The sequence below is a fragment of the Ammospiza nelsoni genome, chromosome 5, assembly GCF_027579445.1.
Source record: "Ammospiza nelsoni isolate bAmmNel1 chromosome 5, bAmmNel1.pri, whole genome shotgun sequence".
Lineage (NCBI taxonomy): Eukaryota > Metazoa > Chordata > Aves > Passeriformes > Passerellidae > Ammospiza > Ammospiza nelsoni.
In genome coordinates, this window is record NC_080637.1 from 25,691,676 (window position 1) to 25,716,675 (window position 25,000).

General features: G+C 35.9%; 1 protein-coding gene across 1 annotated transcript in view; it reads right to left on the reverse strand.

The window, feature by feature from the left end:
• FOXP2 (forkhead box P2) overlaps positions 1-25,000 on the reverse strand; it is a 390,491-nt gene that overhangs the window by 5,833 nt on the left and 359,658 nt on the right. Inside the window, exons 19-20 of the mRNA XM_059473417.1 lie at positions 24,344-24,413; positions 23,353-23,516 (exon numbers count right to left, since the gene is read on the reverse strand). Coding sequence (XP_059329400.1) covers positions 23,353-23,516; positions 24,344-24,413 — 234 coding nt within the window. The remainder of the gene's footprint in view (positions 1-23,352; positions 23,517-24,343; positions 24,414-25,000) is intronic.

The following is a 25,000-nucleotide window of genomic DNA, read 5'->3' on the forward strand; positions in this document are numbered from 1 at the left end:
ACACATTCACAGATGTATGGGTTAAAAAGAAAAAAAGGAATGAACCTATCTGGATCAAATTCTGCATATGATATCTACAGGATGTGCTAAGAGCATTTGATTTTTACTTAGGCAGGCAAAGTATGGATCAGCTATCTATAAATTCTGGACAAAACATAACTATTCTATATTCCATACCTTATTAGCACCTTTATTCCTGTGCTGTTTTTTTCTAAGCATTTCTTACAATTTACCTTGAATTAAAGCAGAATAGCTTTAATTAAACTAAAAACAAATAAAAATAACCTTACAAATAGATACAAAAACAAAGGGTTTTTTGTTGCAAGAAATAAATGAAGATCTTAATTTACAAAATGAAATATGGCACAGCATGACTAATCTCACTGCACATTTAGATTCTTTTTCATGAATAGAGTACACAGAATATACTAAACAAATATTTAGCAGTCAGGTCCAACACATGGCATTACAGCTAGTACACTATACAGAGTGTACTATCCAAGGACTACTGGATTACTATCTGGGTTTGTATCCAACGTGCCACTACACAGTAATTGATAAAATAATAAACCCCAAGACATACTGCCCGATTCTCCTTGCAAAGTTAACCCTGCTGTAATGATTAAAAAAGAATTGAACCTAATCTCCTATGTGTCTCTGCTGTGTTTCTAGCAGACACCTGAGGTTTGAAAGCACCACAGGGTGATCTGAGGTCATGCAGTATCTACTGTGGTGCAGAACTTGCTGAATTTGAAAACAACGATTAGGACCCACAGGCAACAAGGTGCTTCGGTCTCCATCTAAATTTAACTATATTTGTTCTTATTTGTGTGGTAGCTGTGTTGCAGAGGAACGTGAGGTCATTTAGAAATTACTTTTATCGCTGAAAAACGTTTGAACAATGTCTTCTGAAAGAGAGAGAAAAACAATTCATCCCTTTTTAAGGCAATACAAGTAATTATGTGCCTTGAGATTTAAAGTCCTTTCATGAGATTTGTTTTTCACTTAGTATCTTTTCTCAAACATTTGTAAGTGTTGAAGAGAACTTCTGAGCTCCATTAAGCTTCAAATTTCAGATATTTTCTTCAGAACTGTAAGTGACAAAGTTTTTGATGCAAGTCTTCAGTGATTTTTAATCATGCTATAGTGCCACAATAATTTTCTCCAGATGCTGTAACATTACCATCACAATATTCTTTTTCCTTTGTTGCTCCCAAGAAATTGCATTTTGTGCACTGTTATACCTAATATTTTACAGGAGGATGGTGAGACACTGAAACAGATTGCCCAGAAAAGTGTGGATGCCAATCCCTGAAATTGCTGAAAGCACTGAAAATCAGGCTGGATGGGGCTTTCATCAATTCAATGAAGGATATCCCTGTCCATGGCAGGGAGGGTGGAGTAGTACACAGTCTTTAAATGTCCCTTCCATTCCAAATCATTCTATGATTCATTGCTATGTTTTGTTTCCATGCTTAAGAAGTTCTAACTAGAGAATTTTTCCCCAAATGCATTCAATTCCTTTCAGGGTGATGTCCAGGTTGCCTTATTGCACTTCAGTGGTTGGAGGGTTGTATAAACAGACAGGATAACAAGAAATAGCCATTAAAAATTCACTACACATTAATATATTAGCTCCTCTTGTATTGTAATTTTTTAGTATTGAGGACCACATTTTTGCAAGGACAGTTCAAAGATTAATTTGATCACTAATCTGTGGAAGGATTAATATCTTAAAGGGCTAATCATGAATAAATTTTTTTTTTCAACTATACTCTCCTACAGATTAACAGCAAATCAAGACTAAAAATCAAGTAGTTCAGATGTCCACACAGAAATAAATTTCCTAGGTTGTTCTGCCAGAAGCTTAAGAAAGCTTTCTAAGCTTTATAAAACACTGCCATACAAGCATCTCTTTCTGGAAGAGTAAATACAAGGAATAACACATTGGCTCATGAAACAAACATTTCTCTCAACTTTAGAGTTTGTTTTTCAAAATCAAATGTTGAAAGGCAAAGTTCAGGCATGAACTTTGGTTAGAGATGGATTTTATATATGTTCTAAGAAAGCAACTATACAAGATACATATGAAAACTAAAAACCTTTTCTGTTTCTTTTCCATAGGCAAAAGATTTGATGATTTGTGTATTTACAGACAGAAATACGTTTAAATGTGATTATTTGCAAATTTTTTCACTACTATTTTGTTACACAATGGGAACATTGTGCTAAAAACAAATTCTCATGTGAAGTATTGAGTATTTAAATATAAATACTGAATAAATATTTCTGTATTCCATGACTTCTTACTAATATATATGCTACTCAAATTCTAAAACCCATAGCTTAGTGATTTTGGACTTGTGATCAGAACTTTCTGATCTACTATATAATTGAAATCTGTATTTTAGGAAAGTTTAGCATCATTTCTTGATGAACCAATTGTGTTCAGTACTAGTCAATACTTTTTATTAATGACAATGAAGATAGAATGAAGAACGTTGTTATTAATTTCATAGATGTCAACAACTTGAGAAAACCCTGGTAGAGAATTAGGAAAAAAAAACCTGTTACATGATGAAAGACTGAAAAATGGATTGTCTTAGGCTATAGAAAGAGCAACGGGTGAGATGCTAGAGTTAAAAATTAGTATAGACAATGAAACACTGAAACAGGTTTTTGGGGGAGGCCTGGAGTCCCCATCTTTTTGGGCCTTTCATCCTTGGAGTTAGGTACACATCTGTGAGAAGTATGGTAAGTCCCTGCTTACTCTGGGATAATAAAGGGATGATGGATACATCTCTTAGCAAGTACAAATGTGACACCATGTCCAAATGTCCACAGCAAAATGCCTGTCTCCTTTGAAGAAGCGCTGGCAAAATACACCTCTGCCTGAGCTCAGGGTGACAATGCAAGGTCACACACAGAAAGCAAGGAGATGAATGCAGCAGCAGCAGCAAAAAATAGGCTAAATTAACACAAAGAACTTTTTGGTAAAGATATAAACAAATGAACATCCTCATTTCCTTCTCTACAATTGATGGATCTACAATTATAAAGAAGAGTTTTCCTGTACCCCAGCACTTTCAAAATAATACTCTCTGTGAGAGATGTTTTTAATATAAAAGAAGGATTCTAATATCTTGCAGATCTGCCTACTCATCTCAATACATTGCTTTTTCTTTGCTCATAGATTGCAGAACATGACGTTCCTCTTTCTCTGTGGCTGCCTCAAACATTCATTCTTCTGCCTGCTTTACAGCTTCACATGAAGATTTTTCTCTCATTCCTTGCAACTAACTGGCAAATGACAACTGCATACTGTATCCTTAAAGAAATCACCATTTCTAACATTTAACTGGAATTACTGCCAGGAGACAGGTAACAGTTGCTGGACACTTACAAAGGCCTTATGAAGACTGTAGGCTTTTGGAGAAGAGCTCTGTGCTTCCAGAGGAAAAAGAAAGATAGCAGGCCAGGCAGCTGAGAGATAAATATCTACTAGGAAGGAATGTGTAAAGTAACTCAAATATTTAGGGATGAAGCCAAATTCTCAAAGTCGGCAATAACTCATCTGATACAAGGTGAACTTGTCTTCTGAATTTTGCAGAAGATTAGACTGATCCTACCTAGGGAAAATGTGTTTAGTAAAACGGTTATGAAAACCCTGCTAAAATGTAGACAACAGCAACAAAACAAGTGTTACATTCAACTTCTAAACATCAGAACATGTGCTGTTGCTGAGAAGAAAACAACCAGATCGTATAACCAAGTACATGATTTCTTAATTAAATTGAGTTGAGCTGGTGTCAACAAGAAGAAAACATACTTGATACAATATTCTCAATTATGAATAGCACATTTTCTACAGTGGATGCACTTCACATCAACTTTAACGTAAAGGGATACCAAATAAAGCAAAACTGCAGTGGGAATTAATGACAAGGAAATATCAATAATTACAACAATTTTCAGATTTTTTTAGTAAAATAGGACTCATTCTAGGCTTTGAATAAAAGATTCAATTATTCTTTGGAAAACATATGAAGGCAGACAATGCCTTTTATAACCACCAGCATTGTGTTACTACAGTAATCCTTTTCTTCTTCCAAACAAGAGATTTAACAATTTAAGTTTCCCTGTATATCTTTCATGCGATTCTATAGAAGGAAAAAAAAAAGAATTAGTTCATTAGTTCATTTCTCATTTGTATATGTGAAAAATAAAAAGAAAAAGAGCAAGAAGTCCAGAGGTTAATTCTGAAAGTTGCCAGGAAAATTCCAGGATTCAACCCCTCTAAGATTCCCAGTGAACAAACTCCACATTCAGATCTAGGTCGTCTAAATATTGTTGCCCATATCCACCTAAAATCTTTAATGTTCTGCTAAAATAATTTAAGAAAAAGTGCTGTGGGACATCACGACAGAGAGATTTAGGCAGTTAAATCAATGTAATGACTGGCAGGGAAAATACTTTGCTTTTGGCTTTGTATTGAAGTGGTGGTAGATGTGGAGAGAGAGAAGCTGCCTAGGTCAATGTGCTTACTGTGAGCTTTGTAGCCAAGAATATGATTTGCAACAAGTCATGTAATTCTTTTAAGCTCTTTTGGTGCCTTTTTATTCCACTCAGGGGTTGCAATAATCAGTCTAAAATCATGAAAGGATAATCTTTTTGCTGGGTTGCAGCTGAAAGTATTTTGTATTGCTATGGAGACTTAGGCACCTAGTAACACTAGGGAGTTTTTTACTTTGGTATTCAATGGCACAAAGGGCAATAAATTACATCATGTCTTGAAGTCCCTCCCAAGCTTATTTTGTGTGAGACTTTAATTTTGATACTATTGACTCACAGCTTTCCAAGTGACTTCATATAGAAGTGTATAAAGACGACGAATTTTCTAAAACATAGATGAAGAAAATTTTCCCAGGGGAATCTTTGGGACTGAAAAATTTCTAAGCCATATGTGTCGTGGCAAACTACATTGATTTTCTTTGAGTTTATGTTTGTCCATTAAACAAATAGAGTTTCTTAGGAGTTAAAAAAATAAACTAAATAATCAGGTAGGTCTCCAGCAACTTTAACTATTTCTCAAACCAGCTGATGTTCTATTTGATCCATTCTTCCTCACAATTCTGTAGACAGCCTTAAGCCCACAAACATTACATCTTCAAAACCAATTGGTTAGTCTGCAGGTATTCCTTCAACTCTACTATCGACTCACTATCACTGTTCACAATTACTGTGCCTCAGTAATGAAAAGAAAGAAACTGAATGCTTTTACGGAACTCCACTTTTCCAGTGTAACTTTTAATATCAGAAACCTGCATTTTTTATTTATGTTTTTGCTTATTACCAAGAGTTGCCCTCAATTCTTTTATGTAGTGGGCACCCTGCACTACAAGTGCAATTCTTATTCAGCTACACAAAGGGTTCCAGTAAATGCTGGGAGAAGATTCACAGCTACAGAATTCTTCAAACTGCAGAAATATGAAAATATTTGTGTCCAAGCCAACAAGGTGAGCTACTATGCTCACATAATTCTGTGGCCACTGTAATAATTAGTGTATGCTTTCATATTTTCATATGGTAAAAAAGTTTATAATATTTATTTTTATCTGAAGCATTTTTGCTTTCTAAAGGCTTCTTTGCATTAAGCATTTTCCAAGTTTAACATGTTGAAATATATTATGTATAACTTCTTTGCTGTCTCTTTCCTAATAGAGGAGAATGACTATATCCTCGGGAAATCTATCTTGCCAATATAGCTATAGATCTGCAGGATGTCCCATGGCAATATTGAAAGAAAAGCTTTCTTTTCCATTCCACTATTTCAGATTTAAAATTTTTATATTTATACTTTGCTAGAAAAATGGGGACAAATCCTCAAATCCAATAATATTTTCATGTTATCTAATTCTTACTGTCTTTCTACAATTTTTTGCTATTATAAACAGTTTATTATTTTTTCTAAGTAGAAGTGAACTGTTTATTGATGTGAATATGTACAGCCACATAGGGAGATACTAATCCAAATATTGAGAAAGGAAGAAAGTATTAGACGAGTAATTAAATATGCTACAACTGTCACAGAATCCATTATTATTCCTCCTTGAAGAACACTTCCCACATGTATTTATCACATGTACTGAAATGATGAAGAAGTGGCATTATTTCTAGATAAAATAATGCCTATATGCAAATCTCTGGCTTTAAACAAGAAAGGGAGGAAGGTCCTGTTGTCACATACCCTTCACAGGAAGCTGAGGGTGTGCTACCTCATTCCACTAAGGAGAGAGTGAAGCTCCAATATCCTGGTGGAAGAAGACCAGAAATACAATTCTAATCCTGTAGAAGCACTGCTCCTCAGTGGGGGTGTTTATGGATGTGCTTTATCAACCTTCCACTTTCAAATTACACCCTGGGCCCTCCAAGAGACATTTTTTAAACAAAAATTGAAGTAACATCCTTTTATTTTCTGAAATGCAACACTGGAGCACTAAATATACCTTTGAAATATACTTATTTTGATATTTATCATTTTATCCATCACCAAGGATTTCAAGTCTACCATGGTGGAGTTGGGAGTTGCATTGACTTGGCAATAGAAAACAGAGGCAACAAACAGTCCTAACTGGCAGGCACTGCTGCGGATGCTGACAGGAGATAAAAGTTCATAGGAAAAGATAATTAGGCCTAAAGTTTGTCTTTAGTTCATTGCTAGAGGAGATGGCATAAGATGGAATTAATGATCAATGGTCACAAAGTGCCTCTGGCACATCAAGAAAGGTAGGAGCAAGAATGAATGAGTTTGTGTAAGTCAATTATTGCTTTTACAACCTCTAAACTAGACTTTCCTCTTTATAGTATCTGTTGATAAAATTTTAGCAGTCAGTGTAGAAGCAGCTAGTGCTCTTCATGCCCTCCCATCAACTACATTAGAATAAAAGGGAGCTAAGTCCCTTGGAGCAGGAGTAAAGAAAAATAATAATCACAAACCGCATAGTTACCAACTGCATAAAACTGGTCTTGCAAGTACAACTTTTCTTTTTTTTAATAACTTAAAAAAGATGTAAATTCAGTTATTGTTGCATCAAGATCCATCCCTTTTGTGAGCACCTGATATGACTTTACTAGTATCTGTAAAACAAAATCCAGAACATCTTTCTCCTTACACCTGATTGCTAAAATTGCTACATTGCTTCTGCCCACTCTCTCAGTGGTTGTTTTAAAGAACACTCATGCTAGGATCACTGGGTAATGCAGTTTAAGGGCTCTCTAGGTGAACCTGCTGCCTAAAGAAGGCACAGACAGAAGGTCACAACAGGAAGGCTTGGAATTTTATCCAGTCACGTTTGGAAAACCTTAGAGGATATGGACTATACAACTTGCTTGTCAACAGCCCCATCCACTGCCTCACTGTCCTCATGAGGAAAGAGGACATATATCCATATTTCTTTATGTCCAGTTGGAAATATTCATTTTAACTTATGCCCTCTGTCTCTCATTCTACCACCAAAATAAAGAGCCTGCTTCCATCTTCTTGCTTATCTTCCTATAGGTACTGAGAGTCAGGTCTCCTCAAAGCCCCCTCTTCTCCAGGCTGATCTAGTTCAGCTCTCTCTGGCTCTCCCCAGAAGGCGACTGCTTCTTCTTCTGACCAGGTGTGTAGACTTTGGCTGAACTCGCCCCAGTTTACTGCTGTAATTCTTAAATTTGAGGTGCCAAAACTGGACTCAGATGGGGATTTTCCTTCCTTGGTGCAAGGCATGGCATTTCAAAAAGCTCCTCTTGGCCAAGTCCTTCAGCCCATACAGGTCCTCTCAATGGCCATCTTACCCTTATGCATATTGACTGTTCCCCTAATTTGATACCATGTGCAAACCTAATGAGAAAGAGTTCCATCCTGCATCATATAAGATGTTAATAGGATGGGTCCCAGAATATTCAGCACTCCAGGAGAAATCAGAGAATACCCAGGTATTGCAAATGTAAGACTAGAGTAAAAGTCAAGAACAGGTAATAACTGGATGTGACGATCTAGCATGAAAATAGCAGAGGAAAGCTACTCGTATATGAGTGCCTATGTATGTCTAATATCAGAGGGGAATGGGGCAGCAGGAAGATACTCATTATTACCTGAAAATCTGAACTAAAAGAAAACATAGTGCTATCTTAAAGAGAGGAATATGCCACAAGCTATGTAGGGTGTCTGGAAAGGAAGTTCTAAGAGGGCTCTTTAATGAAGAAAGAGTAAAAAGAAAAAAAAAAAGAAAAAAAAGGTTGATTTTATCTATAGCTTTTGGGGTTTAGGGGAATATAGACAGCAGAAAATATTAAGACATTACACTTATATTAGCAAGAAAAACAAAACTCAAGTCTTTAAAAAAAACTTACTAACTTATTGGTTAACAGGCCATATCCAATTAGTCTTGACATAAACAGAGAGAATAAATGAGAAAATATTTCTTGCTTGTATTTGCATGGATAAAACTATTCTGGATTTCAACATTGGTGATTTTGCTAATGTTATAGAGTAGTAAGAGTGTAAAAAGTTTCAAAGACCAAATGAAAGATTTCAGATCTGGGAGAGCTTCTTGTCTTATTTAGAAAAAAGAAAAAAAAAGGCAAAACAAATATAAAAATATTTTGAGAAACTGAAATTGAGAAATGAGACTGTAAGAAGTTACAGGAAATATCAGAAGGAGATTAGGAATGATTCGGAGTGACTGAAAGTAGAATAAGAAATGAGGGAAAGCCAAAGATATAAAGACAAAGAGTTTCCTTGGATGAACTCCAGATCTCATTTAAGTCAATGGGAAAATTCCCCTTGACTTCATTAAGGCCATGATTTTGCTTCAGAAGTTTATTCACAGAAGCTGTAAGTAAAATATGTAATGCATCTCACAGAATGTTTGGGGAGAAGGGGGAATAACCAAATATGAAACACACATTTTTCTACCAGATGAATGAGGTGGAATAACACGTATATGTAAGACCAGTAATTTTACTTGCTCTATGAGCCTTCCAAGAATAATGCTGCAGTAAACAAGGGGAGCAGATGGGCATATTTAAATTCACAAATTCCCGTGAGAAACTTCCAAAAATCCAACTCATACTAAAAGTAGACACAAAGATTTGTCAGTAATAAAAGTAATTTGATGAAGAACAAAAGATTATATCACAACAAAGAGGCAGTTTAGCAGCAAGTCTCTAAGATCCTACATTTGATTTCTATTTTGAAAAGAATTATGAATAGCCTTGAAGATATAAACAGAGATAACAACATGATATACATATATAGATTAGTTATTTGTGAAGTTAACTGTGAAAAAACCCCAAAGTTGACAATTCATGGCAAAATCAATTTACTGCTGACAAACAAAAGAAAGGAAATAAACTATTCATATACGTCCATCTACTATAACCATTTGGGAAATATATTATGAATCTTTCAATGGTGCTTCTGCTTGCGGAATCAAATCCTGTTAGTATGTTAGACTAACTAGGAGAGAAAAATGACAAGAATTATACAAAAAATGTTTATGTATTTGTAAGTAGGCCCTCACTTCAACTTCTATAATCCATGTACCTGACTACCCTCCAGCTATTACTCACTCATCCCAAAAACCATACAGAAGAATCCAGGAAAGAACAGAAGTGACCTGTGGCACGGGAAACATACCTGTGGGAGGAAACTTTGAATCAATTTAATTTAGCTGCGTCTGAAGCCAACATAAGAGGAGAGGCTTGGAGATATGAGTAATAGTGAGGTACTAAAAATATGGAAACATGGGAAAAAGGACACATTCACCTTTGTCTTAAACTTAAAGGTTTAATATTTATTTAATTTATTATGGCAGATTTATAATAATTTTATCCTTACAGCTATCACACTACTAATTTATTATAAAAATAAAAGGGCATAATGCAACTGCAAAAGAGAAGTTTCTAAAATCCTCAGTATGTTACACAGTTAATGAGCTCTGATTTTCAAAATTATTACATATTTAAATCCTATTTAAAATATTAAGTATTCAGTAATTCCAAGATGCCATCTATCATTAATCTAAAGGAAAAATGTTTTAACACATATTGACCTTCACACTGCAGAAGCCAGCTAGCCATTAATTCATGGACACTAGGAGCAAACCTCTTGTTTTTCCTTTCTATAGCATATGCACTTACCAAGTCAGGGATGACTTATACAAACACATTTGATCCTGAAGAGGCTGGAGTTGGTGCTTGGTGCTCCCTGCCCTATCCATTTGGGCCAGCCCAAGCGCATACAATTATCAACTGGCTCTCTTCAAATGAGGAACAGTTAAACCAATGAGTTTCTTTTTGAAGGAAAGTCTGAAAATGGCCATTGGTGGCATACCAAAATTAAAAGGAAAATATGCAAAACAAGTTTTTGAAGAATTTTGACTTTATAGTAAGGAGTCTGAATGGAAAAAAAATGTTGAAAATAATTTTAAAAAATTCTCAACAATCAAACATGTTCTGTTCTTTTTTTAACTTACTTTAAAAAAATTAGCATTGTATAGAAAAACTTTTAGAGTATAAATTGACTGATTTAATTTGACAATGTCATTTTCCTTTAACAAAGTAAATTATTTCATTGATTAAAAATGGGCAGTGAAAACATACAGAGGATTTTTTTATCTTATGAAACTTATAATTAAATTGAGCAGGTCTTAGTGTTTTGTCTATTGTTTGGGGTTCTCTTTTAAAATTAGTATTATTTTTAGACTTGGAAAGAAAAGGCAAAGACTATAAATATGAATACCCCATTTGCACTAATATATTAAATTCTGAACATAGATAAAGACATCTTTCTGAAAAAATGGCATATTAAGAATAAACTTTCTTTAAATATCAAATGAAGCTTAAAGCTCACCTACAATTAGCCTTTCTTACAGGATCAAATTTTTTAAGAATCAAGTTCTGACTAAGAAGATAACATTAACATAGATTTCTGATTCTAGCAACTCTTACTAAAATTCCCATCCTTGACATTTGCTTGCTCCCTTTGGTGTCTAAATAAATGTATTTTCCCTGTGATAGAACCACAAGAAAGTAAAAACTTGACTAGAAATTAGCTTAGGGCACAGGCCTCTAAAGTCTTTCAACCCGTCAACTGCATCTAGTTCAAACGTCTAAAGTTAACATGCTAAACAAAGAAAAGTATTAGGGAGAAAGAGCACAGAAGTTTTTAAGGCAAAATTTCAAAGCAAAGTGACAAAGTACTAGAGATTTCAGTGTGAATATTTTTGAGGTTATTGAAGAACCATAAAAAGTAGCAAGCCCAGAAAACAAAGTTCAAGACAAGAGGTTGTGGATCTGGCCTGCTCTGTAGTGCCTAATGGTTGGAATGTTTTAAAAATTGTACCAGTTACACAGAAACTTAGCAGCAGCAATTAAGTATCTCAGTCTTATTTGTGGGTTAGAACCAACAAATATTCTCTATGCAAAATCTGGAAAGCTATTCAATGATCCTGGAAAAGCTGAGGGAGAAATTGAACTGTGCTATATATAGGATTTGTACATTTTAATATAAATACATGCCATATAAATTTTTCTATTTCTGTTGAAAACTTTTACCTCAATAATACTCTTGGGAAACATAGAGCTGATCAGATAAATAATATGGAACAACTCCCTCAAGGGAGTTTACAGCTCCTCCAAGTTAAGCGTCATTGGCAAACTCGGTATCCCTTCCAGTCCTGAATCCATGTCATTCATAAGGATTTTGAAGGGCACAGGGGCAAGGATGGAGCCCTGATGAACCCCATTAGTGACAGGTCACCAGTCTGATGTCACCCCATTCACTGTAGCCCTTTGTGCCTGACTCATGAGCCAGTTGCTCACCCATCACATAAAGTGTTTATCCAGCTGAGTGCTGGACATTTTGCGCAGAAGGATCCTGTCAGAGACAGTATTAAAAACTTTACAGAAGACCAAAAAGATCACATCTACTGGCTTTCCTAGATCAAATTATCTTGCCATAGAAGGAAATCAGGTTTGACAACTTGACCTTCCCACTCATGAAGCTGTACTGGCTCTGACCAGTGATTGAGTCGTCCTTCTCTTTTTCTCTTTTTTTTTCCTCAATACTTTCCAGAATAAGGTCTTCCATGATTTTGCCAGACACTGAATTGAGACCTACAGGCCTGCAGTTTCCAGGGTCCTCTTTCTTGCCTTTCTTGGAAATTGGGGTGACATTCACCAGCTTCCAGTCAGCTGGGACCTCTCTGGATTCCCAAGACCGCTGGCCTAGCTTAGTCTACTAGAACAAGCCTGGAGAAAGGCCAGCTCTTCAGCTGTGGCTTTTTTTGTTGATGATAGTATTTAACAAGTAGAACCAGACACCACACTCAACACAGACAATTGGGTCAAACTGGCCTGTTAAGGACTTTCTGCACTACCCTTGCTGACATTTCTCATATTAACTGAATTTTATGCTCACTATGTTGGCTCTGCGAGGCCAACTTTCAATTTGATCATAAAAATAAGAGCACTTAAAAGAATTTGCAATGATAGCTGTTCCAAATTACAAAATAAATGGATATGGACAATTCAGCTACCTTTGTAAAATGTGGCATACATGAAAAAGTCCCTACTTTTTCAAGATTTATGATACGGATAAAAGGAAACAGGGTTAGAAGGAACTTCAAGAGATCATAAAGTCTCTTAATTTACTTTCCCTACCCCAAAGTAGGATCATTTATAGTTAAATCACTTTTGACTACTTGAATTTATTCTTAGAAGCTTCCAGTATCAGTGGTTCTAAAGACTTTCTGTGCTGGTACACATTATCAGCACTTTATTATCCTAAATTCTGAAAGGTGTTTTTTTTCTGGTGTCCATCCTAACTGTTCTTGCCAAAATACCAGTCACACAGAATCACAGAATCACAGAATTTTCAAGACTGGAAGAGACCTATAAGATCATCTAGTCCAGCCGATGTTCTAACTGTTCAGCTAGATCATGGCAGCAAGTGCCACATCCAGTCTTTTTTTAAATTCTTCAAGGGATGATGCCTCTACCACCTCACTGGGTAAATGATTCCAGTTTCTGACCACTCTTTCTGTAAAGTATTTCCTTCTTACTTCTAACTTACATCTAGCTTGACGCAACTTGAGACTGTGTCCTCTTGTTCTATCCGTTGTCGCCTGGAGAAAGAGGCCGACCCCCAGCTCACTACAGCCACCCTTCAGGAAGTTGTAGAGAGCGATGAGGTCGCCCCTGAGTCTCCTTTTCTCCAGGCTGAACAACCCCAGCTCCCTCAGTCGCTCTTCGTATGGCTTGTGTTCCAAGCCCCTTATTAGTTTCGTTGCTCTCCTCTGGACACACTGAAGTAACTCGATGTCCCTCCTAAAGTGAGGGGCCCAGAACTGGATGCAATACTCCAAGTGAGGCCTCACCAGTGCCGAGTACAGGGGAAGAATGACCTCTCTGCTCCTGCTGGCCACTCCATTTCTGATACTGGCCAGGATGGCATTGGCCCTCTTGGCTACCTGGGCACATTGCTGGCTCATATTCAATCGACTGTCAACCAGCACCCCCAGGTCCCTTTCCACCTGGGCACTATCCAGCCACTCCATCCCCAGCTTGTATCGGTACAGGGGGTTATTGTGGCCGAAGTGCAATACTCGGCACTTGGACTTATTGAAGTTCATCCCATTTGATTCTGTCCATTTGTCCAGCCGTTCCAAGTCTCTCTGGAGAGCCCTACACCCCTCTAGTTGATCTACACTCATACCCAATTTGGTATCAGTCAATTATTTCTTGTCCCATTCTCCACAGACAAGTTCTTTCCCATCTTGTCTGAACTGCGTTCTAAAGGCTGTCATCATTTACCACCTAGTTCCTCTCTTCTCAATAAAACGAGTGTTTTTAGTCTTTCCCCAGTCTTCAGAAAAGACCAAGCAGAAGAACTCTGTGGAAGACAGAGCTTGTAACATTCCTGTTAAGCATGCTCTCAACAGCCACCTACCTTTGTCAGCACATATTCGTCACCAGCCTCTAGTATTAAGAAAGACTGCATCCAGTCATTCTAACTTTTTTCAGAACATTTCACCAAACTATTAACATATGAATATTCATATTAGCATATGAATATCATGCTTCCCATTTCTATACTATTGCAGATTTACCATTTAGATGTCAAGAGTAACATGTCAGATGAATATGCTATATCTGTATCATCTCTGCAAGAAAACACAAATACAGTCTGCCTGCAGACTGAGCTGATTAGGAAATATCTGAGATATCACAGAGCCTAGATTAACATATCCTGCCTCTTAGCCATGTACTTTGACCTGTGCTTAACACAGATTTCAGCTTCATAGGGCAGGGTATTCCTGGCAAACGAAATATATACAGTCCAATACAATTGCCATTAACACATCTATTTGTATCTTGCTACAAAATAAATATATATGTGGTTTAAATTGTACTTCCAGTAGCTCCAGATAGATACAAACACATTATTATTTCTGTCATAATGTTATGAATCAAAGGGCATGATAGTTACAGAAAACTATTTGATGGGTGCTCATCTCATGGCATGCCACCAGGCATGGTTTGCCTCTGGGCTTTATGTACCTATAGCACAGTCAGTGGCAACTGGCTTTGTGTCAAACCTTTCTCTAAATGAAGGGATGCTGCTCTACAGGGGGACAGAACTGTAAGTAATATACACCTTCTATTCAAACTGCATCTGAAGGTCCTTCTCAAAACCCAAGCAATTCAATTACTACCTAGAGACTGTAAGAGTTTGGGGTAGGGATTTGACAACCCTTTTTGTTTTGCCTTTGTACAGCACTTCCCAGAACAGGGCCCCCAATCCATCCATAATAGTGTATATTAAAAGAAACCATAACAGTTTAGCTGAATATAGCTGAAACACACTTTTCCCCCACAGGAACAGAGACAAAGACGAAACACATTACATACAAGCACATCTGGAATTCTTCACAAAACCTGTTAATACCTACCCACCATAACTAAATCCAAACTGAGTCTTTTTATGGAATGGCTTGTAGACACATGAGGAAAATGGACAGTCTGACCTATCAGAAACAGTCTGTTTGGTCTACAAAATAAAGAGTCAAGGTTCACACTGTGCTCTCTAGAATACATTGGTGAAATTTGAGGAAGAGTAAAAAAGACTCTGTAAACTAAAACCCATATCAGTGAAACTAAATTGGAATATATTTAGCCTGGAAATTGGAATATGGCTTATAATCATCAAAACAATGAAGTTTCACAACGTCTTTCAAATTTGAGAGGGACTATGAGAGTTTTAGGAGAGGAATTGTAATAAATGGTTGCCCACAACATGACTCTTATCTCCTGTGTTCATAGAGCAAGAGGAGATAAAACCTCTGAGGTCATTTTTTTCAGCTATGATGTCTGATAATGCCAAATTTGCAAGGAATGAAGAGAAGGAAGAAAAACATGAAGAGAAATAAAAATCAGTTTTGGGGGAAGTCCCTAATTACCCAGACTACTACTATTATAGCATAGCACAGCATCAAATAAACATATCCCCTTACCCATCTCAATCAGAAGCTTAATAAAGTCTTCAAAAAGCATCAGTGGAGTGGTCACAATCATACAAAGATCCTGCAACATCCTTAAATCCTTAGCAATGGCAACAGTGGAACAATGAACTTGGTAAAAACTTGGTATAGGAGGGAGACCACTGGATACATTCAGCTCATTTAAGGTACACTTTCAATGTTGCTGCTCATTTGGAGAAAACCACCAGAATACTTGCAGTTTGAACCCTAAGAGAAATTACATCAGGGTTGTATCACACATGTGCATTCCCAGCACTGATGTAAATCAAAGGCTTTTTTTAGACACAACTGCACTTCACCAGAAGATTGGGAAGTTTGCCTTTGCAAATGGACTTTACCAGGTATAATCATGTTTTAGCCATCTTGAGATTTAGTAACTTTACCATGACCTAACCATGGGTTTCACACGTGATGAAGTCTTTCTATAAAGTCTTACAAAAAACCAACCCTGAATGGGAATTTTTAGTCTTTTAAAATGTGTAAAGTCTCTAGTTTTCTATTAACACTAAAGATTAAGCAATAGTCAAATAATACTTTCTCAGCCTAATGTCCTACATTTTTCAAGGAATGCTTGGATTTATGGATCATAATTTAAAATACTGGTATAAGTGTTATCAATTGGCTATAATTGTATGTTTTTATTTGACTCTTCATGTGAAAGATAAGTTTAAAGACACATTTTGGGCACATGTATTTAGGAAATTGTATTTAGAGAGTCCACTTTCAAAAATTTTGGCTTATAATATCACAGTTATTAAAAAAATGCAACCATCAATAGTGGATAAAATTTGTTACTGTCTGTGCAGTTTTAGAAATACACTTTAACAGCACTGTCATTTCGGCTTTTGCATTGTGCAAAGACAAGATTTTCTTATGAACCAATTTTGGGAGTTTGCAGAGAAATTTAGTTGTGCAATGTCAAACAAATTTTTAACATCTGCAACAACACTTAGGATGCTGCCTTTTCTTATACAGACCTTTTATGTGAAAAGTAGAAGTACCTTGTCCATAGACTGAGAATTCCTGATAGCAGTATGACAAATTTTCAGCAAGACAGCTTCCAAAAAGATTCTGTGAAGTCCCACAGGAGCCTAGCAACTTCTATAAGCCATGCTATGGGGATCTGACTCTTTTCAGCTGAAGGCACTGTATCTCTGGAGTGATCTTTTTGTTAAGAGCATTGGAAATGTACTCTAGAAGTGCAACAACTGGGGCTGGAATAATGTAAAAAAGAAATAGCAACTTCTGATCAAAAGTAAGACATATAACATTTAAGAAGTTAGAGATGAAATGATAAAGAACTGGACCATCAGCGTTGGAAAATAAGTAAATTGATGAACAGAAGCAAAAATAGAGGACAAATGAACTAAAAAGTAAAGTAATGTAAAATAAAAATTTAAAAAGGAGAATATAAATATTTAGGAAAACATTCAAGTGAAAAGTTGTTTCAATGAGAATGGTGAAAAATATTATTAATCAAAACACCATTGCTTATTTTTCCAAAAGCCAAAATTATTTCACTGCATATTCTCACAATAGAACTTCTTTCAATGGGAATATGCTCAGACAAAAGGTATAACCTTTAAGGTCCCATTTCGTAGCTGTTCCTCTTTTCATATAAAAATAAAAGTCAATTGTTGTCACAAAGTCTCTATGTCCATTATCATCCTTATGTTAGATTTATGAATAAAAATGTGTGAAATTAAATTATACAGGCATTAAAATATCATGTGATTAGGTGAAACGTTTTTGATGAACAAGGATACCCAGAAATACTGCAATTGCTACCACATTCATCTGCTCAATTACATGCTTCTCACCTATTTAATAATGCTTGTTACATCCCTGTTAATTGATGTGTTTCGCGAGTTTATTTTCTTATACACTATGTCAAGTCTTATACAATGAACAAGAGACTTGGATCATAGCAGTCCCCTAGAACAGAACAAGCCTCCAAGGTAAATGCAAAGAGATCATGAAATGGGACAATGAAACGATAACAAAAAAAAAAAAAAAAAAAAAAAAAAAGGAAGAAGGAAAGACAGGGGATTGGAACATTATAACATTATGAAGTTAAAGAAACAAGGGAATGAAAGGGATTAAAACTGGAATGATAGGTAACCTACTGTAAGTGGTGTGAAAGCTTAACAGTGGGGGACTAGAATAATCAGATATGGGAACGACCTGACAATGGAATGCTTTCAAACTGAAGCACCTCAAAAGTAAATGATCTTAGAGCAGAATAATCATATTTGCCTCTGGGAATAAAATTTAAAGATAAAAAAGTTTGAAAAAAAATAACAAGTTTGATGATTATGCAGATAGAACTGCAGAGAGAAATGATCCAGTCAGGGCAAGAGTGAGAAAAGGTAAAGGAGAAGGGTTGGGAACAACAGGAGAATAAAAAGAAAAGGTGACTGAAACCACAGATACTTGGAATTCACTTTTTCCACACAAAATCGAAGAAGAAGGACGACACTGCATAAGATTTTTTTTCCTTTTTATTTCTTTTTTTTTAAGATTGACTATTACTCTTGCTCATTTGGACAAAAGTTATCCTTTCTCATAACAACCTACCATAACATTTTCTAGAAACAGCTTTAAAGTTCATGGAATATATGTGTGTCTTGACATTTGGCTTCAAACAATTCCCGTCTAAGGTACTACCACTACAATAGCAGAACATAAAGACTCGTATAGATGATGTATGAACTCACTTTTTGAGAAGCAACTCTAAAATCTAATTTCTTGTTTTCACTTTTCTAAAATAGCTGTCAACAACTAAAATTCTAAAAATCAGAATGGCGTTAACTCCAGGATTCTGGATCTGCTGTTAGGAACTAGATTATTTCGGTAAATCGGTTGGAAGGAGTTTAATTGCATTGTCAGTCTGTATTCTCACAGAGTGAGCAGGGAGACGTCCATGATGACAAGTCCCTTTCTCAAAATCTCACCAGAGGGATATCTGTTTACCCTATCACATTTTCTTACTCCTTCCATTCCTTATTTAATGAACTGCAGTGAGTTTTAATGGAATGGTATAATCACCCCATTGTTTCCTATGGTAAGACTACATTTTCTCAGTCTGCCATTTTCCTTGTTTTCTCATGACCAATTTCTTTCAGTTTCCTCAACTGCTATGAAGAGTTTTGCAGATTAAAATTGTACCTCCCCCCCAACCAGGATCATACAATGAAGCAAAGTGCCATTTTGCATGATGCATTTGCCATGACCATAGGAGCTAGTGATGTGCTAAATATTCTGGTGATAAAACACCCAGGTCTGTGCCAGTTGCAATAATCACTGAAGTGTAATCAGTCTAATACAAATGCAGAGACAAACACCAGAAAAATAGCTGAACTTGATTTTCATCCCTTATTTGCCATCCCCAAGAGTGAGAACTCTTGGATGTATAATAGAGACAGGAAAAGTAATAGCACAAAGTTGATTTCACTATGATCCTGATCTTCATTTAAAAATATAAATTTATTACTTCTGAAAGAACTGACCTTCAAATCCCACCAAAGCTCTTCAGCAGTATGCTGGCTATTACATACAGGTTAAAAAGAAGTTGTGTTTTCAGTAATGCATGAACTGTCATTATTGTTCCTAAGCATCACCCCATGCCTCATTCAGTGCTGTTGTTTCTACAGGAATACTAAAACTTTTTTTCCCACAACCCACCTTTAACTGTACTTGTTTGGATTTGTTTTCTTTAGTTCAGAAATCTGCATTTATACTCCAAAGACGTGTACTGTGGAACTTACAGTTACATCCATGTACAATTGTTATGCAAGATTAACAGCACGTAGTTTTACATAAATAATGAATCTTTGTGCATTAAACATCTTCAGTTCTGTTTGTTGCTTTGAAACCTGTTGCTTATCAGCTCTAACTCACAATAAGTTCAGAGAAGCAGTCCATGTTGAAATAATGAAAGAAGAAACAGTCTTAAGCATTGACTTAAAATACAATTGCCTGATATTGATTCTCGACAACTGATCTTAGAAGAAATTTAAATTTTGAACAGAATGCATATGCCCACAATAAGTAACACATTTTCTCAGTGAAGATTTATGTCAAGGAAGCACTCAGAGCCTACACATCAGGAATCAGTTTTAAAGGCCAGTCAAAGACAGAACTTGGATTTAATACTGCTGAAATACAGAAAGAAAATCTAGGACTTAAGATTCCACCACTCATATGCTGCATCCTGGACTATGGAATTGCCACCTTTTGTCAGATGGAGAAAGGAAACTGGGAGGCACACAGAATAAAATTTCAGATGCTTTATGCAATTATTAATATAAGCGTTATCCCAGCTACTAGGCCATGGTTAAACACCTACAACTTACTGTGGTATTTTTAAGTATTCAAAAGCATAAAAAATGGAGCAGATTATATTTCATTACCTGAGGCCAAAATTTTGGAGGTCTTAAAGTGCCCTGAATACACTGGATGGACTCACTGCACTTAACAAGCGTTGAAGTGTGATACAGTTACTTGAAGTTATAGACCTGCTGTCTTTCTCTAGTCAATGAACAGAGACTATTTTCTAAGCAGGTCGTTTTGCCTGCCTGTGTTAAGATACCTCGTCACAGATGGGTAAATTAATGACTCTAACTACTCTTACTACTGTGTCTCTTCAAAACCAGATGTGAAGTACTAGGTTCATATCCAAGAACTGAAACAATTTCCCCACTTTCTGACACCCAGTAGCACAGGCACTATAGTAACAGAAATCAATGTCTCTAATAATGTCCCAATGCTCAACCACAGATACATTGACTTCTGCACATACACACAAAATATGCTAAAACATTAATATGATCATCCCAAAATAAGACAGTTATGCTATCATGTGGTTTTATCATATCTGATAAAATGACAGTCAGTACAATTTTAACAACCAAATACCCAACTAAGATGCTTGACTTTGTCACTGGGACTCGTTTTGCATTTGCTGCTGAAATACCAAACAAATGACTCTCTCTAGAAGCTTGTCTAGAATCCAATGCACCTTCCCAATTGAATGCCTTGATCTCTAAATTGCACACAACTTCTTGCCTCCTTCTCTAATACCTTGCTCCATTGTTCCTGCATGTGTCACCTACAAGATGGCAGGCAACATTGCTCAGCATACACCTCCTGTTGTGGCTTCTGCCACCTCCTGGGAATCAGGAGATGGAGGTTTAATCTGCTTGGAGATTAACAGAGCCTCCAAATTTATAGGTGAGTGTAGTAATTATCAGACCTCAAGAACCCTTCTCTAAGGGACAAAAACCCACACTTCCTGGGTGAACCTTCTCAGGAGACTAAAAGTAAGTAGGTGCTTGTGCCAGTAAAATATCTTTTTTTTTTTTGACTAGTTTATTAATTATTTTTCAGTTAAAAAAAAAGAAAAAAGAGATTATGTTATGTGTGGGCAATGCAAAATTTAAATTGTGTCTTCGTTGTTTGCCATATCCCTCACTTGTTTTACTTCTGTTTTGCTTTACCTATACTATTTTCTCATTTTCTTATGTAACAAAAATGAGGATCCCTGACCAATGTGGTCATGGAGGCAAGGAAGAGGTCTCTTCTTCCTTGCTCCTCTGCCTCTCATGCAAGCTTCTCCCTACCCTGGTCTTTCCTTGCAGATTCCATTCATTCCCTTTTTTCCCCCCAAAGAAACGGAGAAAATATCACATCACAAGTGAGTGGGCATCTAGATGCATCTTTTGGCTCCTTTGGCATCTTTGAGACCGAGAGTCTGATGGCTCTCGGTCTCACAGAAGCCCAGACTTCTTGCACCAAGTTTGCTGCATGGGATGAATGTGCATAGATTCTTTCTCCAGTTGTGTCTCAGGCATTTACATATTGCTGCTTCAGTCTATAAAGAACTGAGCAACATGTCCTCACAAGTTTCAAAGGAATCAACATAGCAAGTCCTGAAAATGCCTATTTTGACAAATGACATCATAAAAATGAGAGAGGAAGGTTCAATCTTGAGTTAGGGGGTAACTTAGGGTATTTGGCTTTGTTATAGGCAAGAATTACTTCAATATGCACTATTTTAGCTATAAACACAGCTATAAATGTAGCCATATCTACATAATCATATGCACAGATATCACAGTTTATCCAGCAGAATGGCAGACGGAACATAGGATATGTAAACAGATCTGCCTAACACTTACAAAACAACTTTAATAGCAAGTGTCATTCTTTTCTGTAAAGTAGCTGTTTTTAACACACATGATCTAACTCTTGTTTGCTCTTTAAAGTTTTATTGTCTTGGCATTTTATACAGGAAGAGAGCATTAGCATACTCAGGAGAACTGCTAAAAGTAAAAGGCCTCAAGCTACCCACTGCATGGTTGATAGCATCAAGCATGGGATATAAAAACTTTTGTCTGATTGCTCACTTTACTTGTTTTAGAGTAGTGTTACTCTCAAGAGCATATATTCATGTTCTTTCTACTTCAAGTTTTATTACTTCTTTTGTATTATTTAATACATCTAAAGACACTTCCAAAAGACAAATTTTTCCATTTTGAAAAAGTAATGGTTTGGAACCTGATAAAATATATGAATGTTCACAGTGTATTATTTTCAAAGGCAAGTAGAATAAATGTGCAATAAAACAATTAAATGCATGACAATAAACATTTCTATGTGATCACAGATATATTAACATGCCAAACAAAAGAAGAAAAAAATCAGTAAAATATTTTTTCTAAAAAAGGTCAGATCAAAATGGATTCTTAACACATCAGAGCATAAGTAAAAAAGGCAGTCTGGTCTCAATTACTCTTACTGTTAAATATCCCACTCTAGCAATTAAAATGAACATTTAGAATGGGAAAGAGAAAATGGAATTAAAAAAGGCAAATGAGATCAGCTTTTTAAAACACTAAAAAAAAGACATCATCTTAGATACACTTAAAAAATCATCTTACAGTAGACTTAAAACAATGTCTACTTACATATCACACTGCTAATTATTATATAAATAACCTGGGAAACAATACCTCCAAGATACATGTTTTACTATTTAGTAAACAAGAAACTGCCATGTTTGACACCACTGATTAAGGCCAGGCATTTCTAAAGCTTCAGACACATTTCTGAAATCCACAATACATCAATTTTTAATACTTCCACTCTCTCAGCTCCATTAAAAAGATGGTAGGGGAAAGAATTTAGAGTAATTAATGATATAGTTAGCTGCTAAATATTAATAGGAATCGTAGTCTTGCATAAAATATAACATATAAACCTTGCCAATACAGACGCACCAGTAATTAAACTTGAATACGTAATTACACTGATTTATATGACAGGCAAAAAGTTACACTTTACTGGCTTCTATGTAAACTGTGGGCAACAGTTAAACTTTACATTTTATGGTTTGTATAAACGGGCAATATCTCTACTACAGTTCATAAATGGTTTGGAGAGTCATAGTTAAAATTACAACTAATTCCAGTGTGAACATTCTGTCTATACCTTACAAACCAGGCTCTGAAAATGACCACACAGATCAGCCTCCCATTACGTTCAGAGCTTGCAAGCAAATTGATGAGGTTTAAAAAAAAAAAAAAAAAAAAGCTTAAAGCAATCACTACAAAGTAAATGAAGACTCATCTATTTAAATGTTTTAATATAAATGTTTAGTTTCAAATATGTAGCTCCAGATGTTTCACTTACCACCTTTCAAAGCTCTTTTGAATAATACTGTGTCTTAGGCATTTTTTCCTGAAAGAGAGCTGACTGCACTTACATGTGAGGCTGAGGAGAGCAGCCTGGACTGCTGTTTCCATTACTGTCAATGTGATCCAGCGAACCATTGAGATCTTCATGCACTGCCTGCAGTAAGCCACTGGATGCGTTATTTATCAGTCCCGGGTTACTCAGCAATGGTAAACTGCTCTCTGCCAGCGCAGCCTACCAAAAGGAAAAATAAAACCAAATTATTAGCCCATACATACACATAGCACTCTTACATATATGAACATTTAGGAATATACACACACAGAACAGCTCATTTTGAGTATTTGTGTAAGTGGTCAGAAGGATTTTGTGCATTTCCAATTATTTTCACATTCTGTAAATAACAGCATTTCTACTTCTGGTTTACTCTTTCTTTTGCTTAGGTTTCATGATTTTCCATTATTAATTATGTTCTGATATTCATGGCACTTTCTAGTTTTACATCATTTTTTGACTTTGAATTACACTTAACCCCTTTGCCCTTCCACACAATGTATGGCTCCTTTATAATGCAGGCAGCTGCTATACTTTAAAAAATGACCAGAACTTAAATCAAAATAAAAAAGTCCTGACATTTGCCTCTTCTGCATAAAAATTATATATTATAATTAAACTTTAAAGTTTTTGCCATGAGCACCATGTTCCCCAACACTATGATGTGAAATCATTTATGACAGCTTGGATAAATATTAATGCATATCCACATGCATTTGCAAAAGCTTCTATCAATCTAACATTTGCAGCAAAACTGAATGTTCCAGATTTTACCACAGGGTGTCCTTCTTGCTTCTTCACATCAAAAGTAGCACGAATAAGAACTACTACTTGCAGTGCTAGGTAACACAACTTACTTGGCTGATAAACCCAGTTATACAGAATGACCATCAGGTCCACATAAACATACCGGGTAATTCTATACCAATGTATAAGCAGAAATAAAATACGTCACACATAAGAAGATAGACAGTGTGTACAAAAAATAATTATTTCATATTTTTTACCTGCAAGCTTGCATTAAGAGCTGCTCCATAGCCTAAGCTGGTGGGTATGTTTTTCACTAACGTTGGGCTTCTGAAAATAAACGATTTTTCAAAGTTTAAAAACAAGCAGACATCCTGTCTGGTTCATTGGGTTAATGGGTTGGTTTGTCAGCTCAGAAGACCAGAGTTTAGGAAAGAAAAATGAAATGAAGTTGGGAGGAAAGGAGCTCAACCTGTTAGAACACTGCTTTACTTGCATCAGAAAAGCAAAACTCTTGTTATAATAAGGCCCACGTGAAAATTTGCTACAAGAGCACAAAGGTTCTCATCTCACTGAAAGAATTTAACAGAAATAGGTTTAAAATTTGTAGAACATCTGTCTCTGCTACATTTGCTACATCTCTCTTGCTGTTTTTGGTTTAGGTTTTCTGAACTAACACGGGTACACTGTTACTATGTTACATATAACTACACAAGAGTGTTGAATAAAAAAGATCTTACTCTTCCCTCACAAAAAAATGAGGCTGCAATAATGTATAAATAACTGTATGTGAACAATACAGTGGATCAATTAGTTTCCAGCAAATCAAACATACCATATATGCTACCATATAGCATATAGATTAAATGCTATATGCTAGATAACCATATAATTATATTTTCAATAAAATTAGTGCA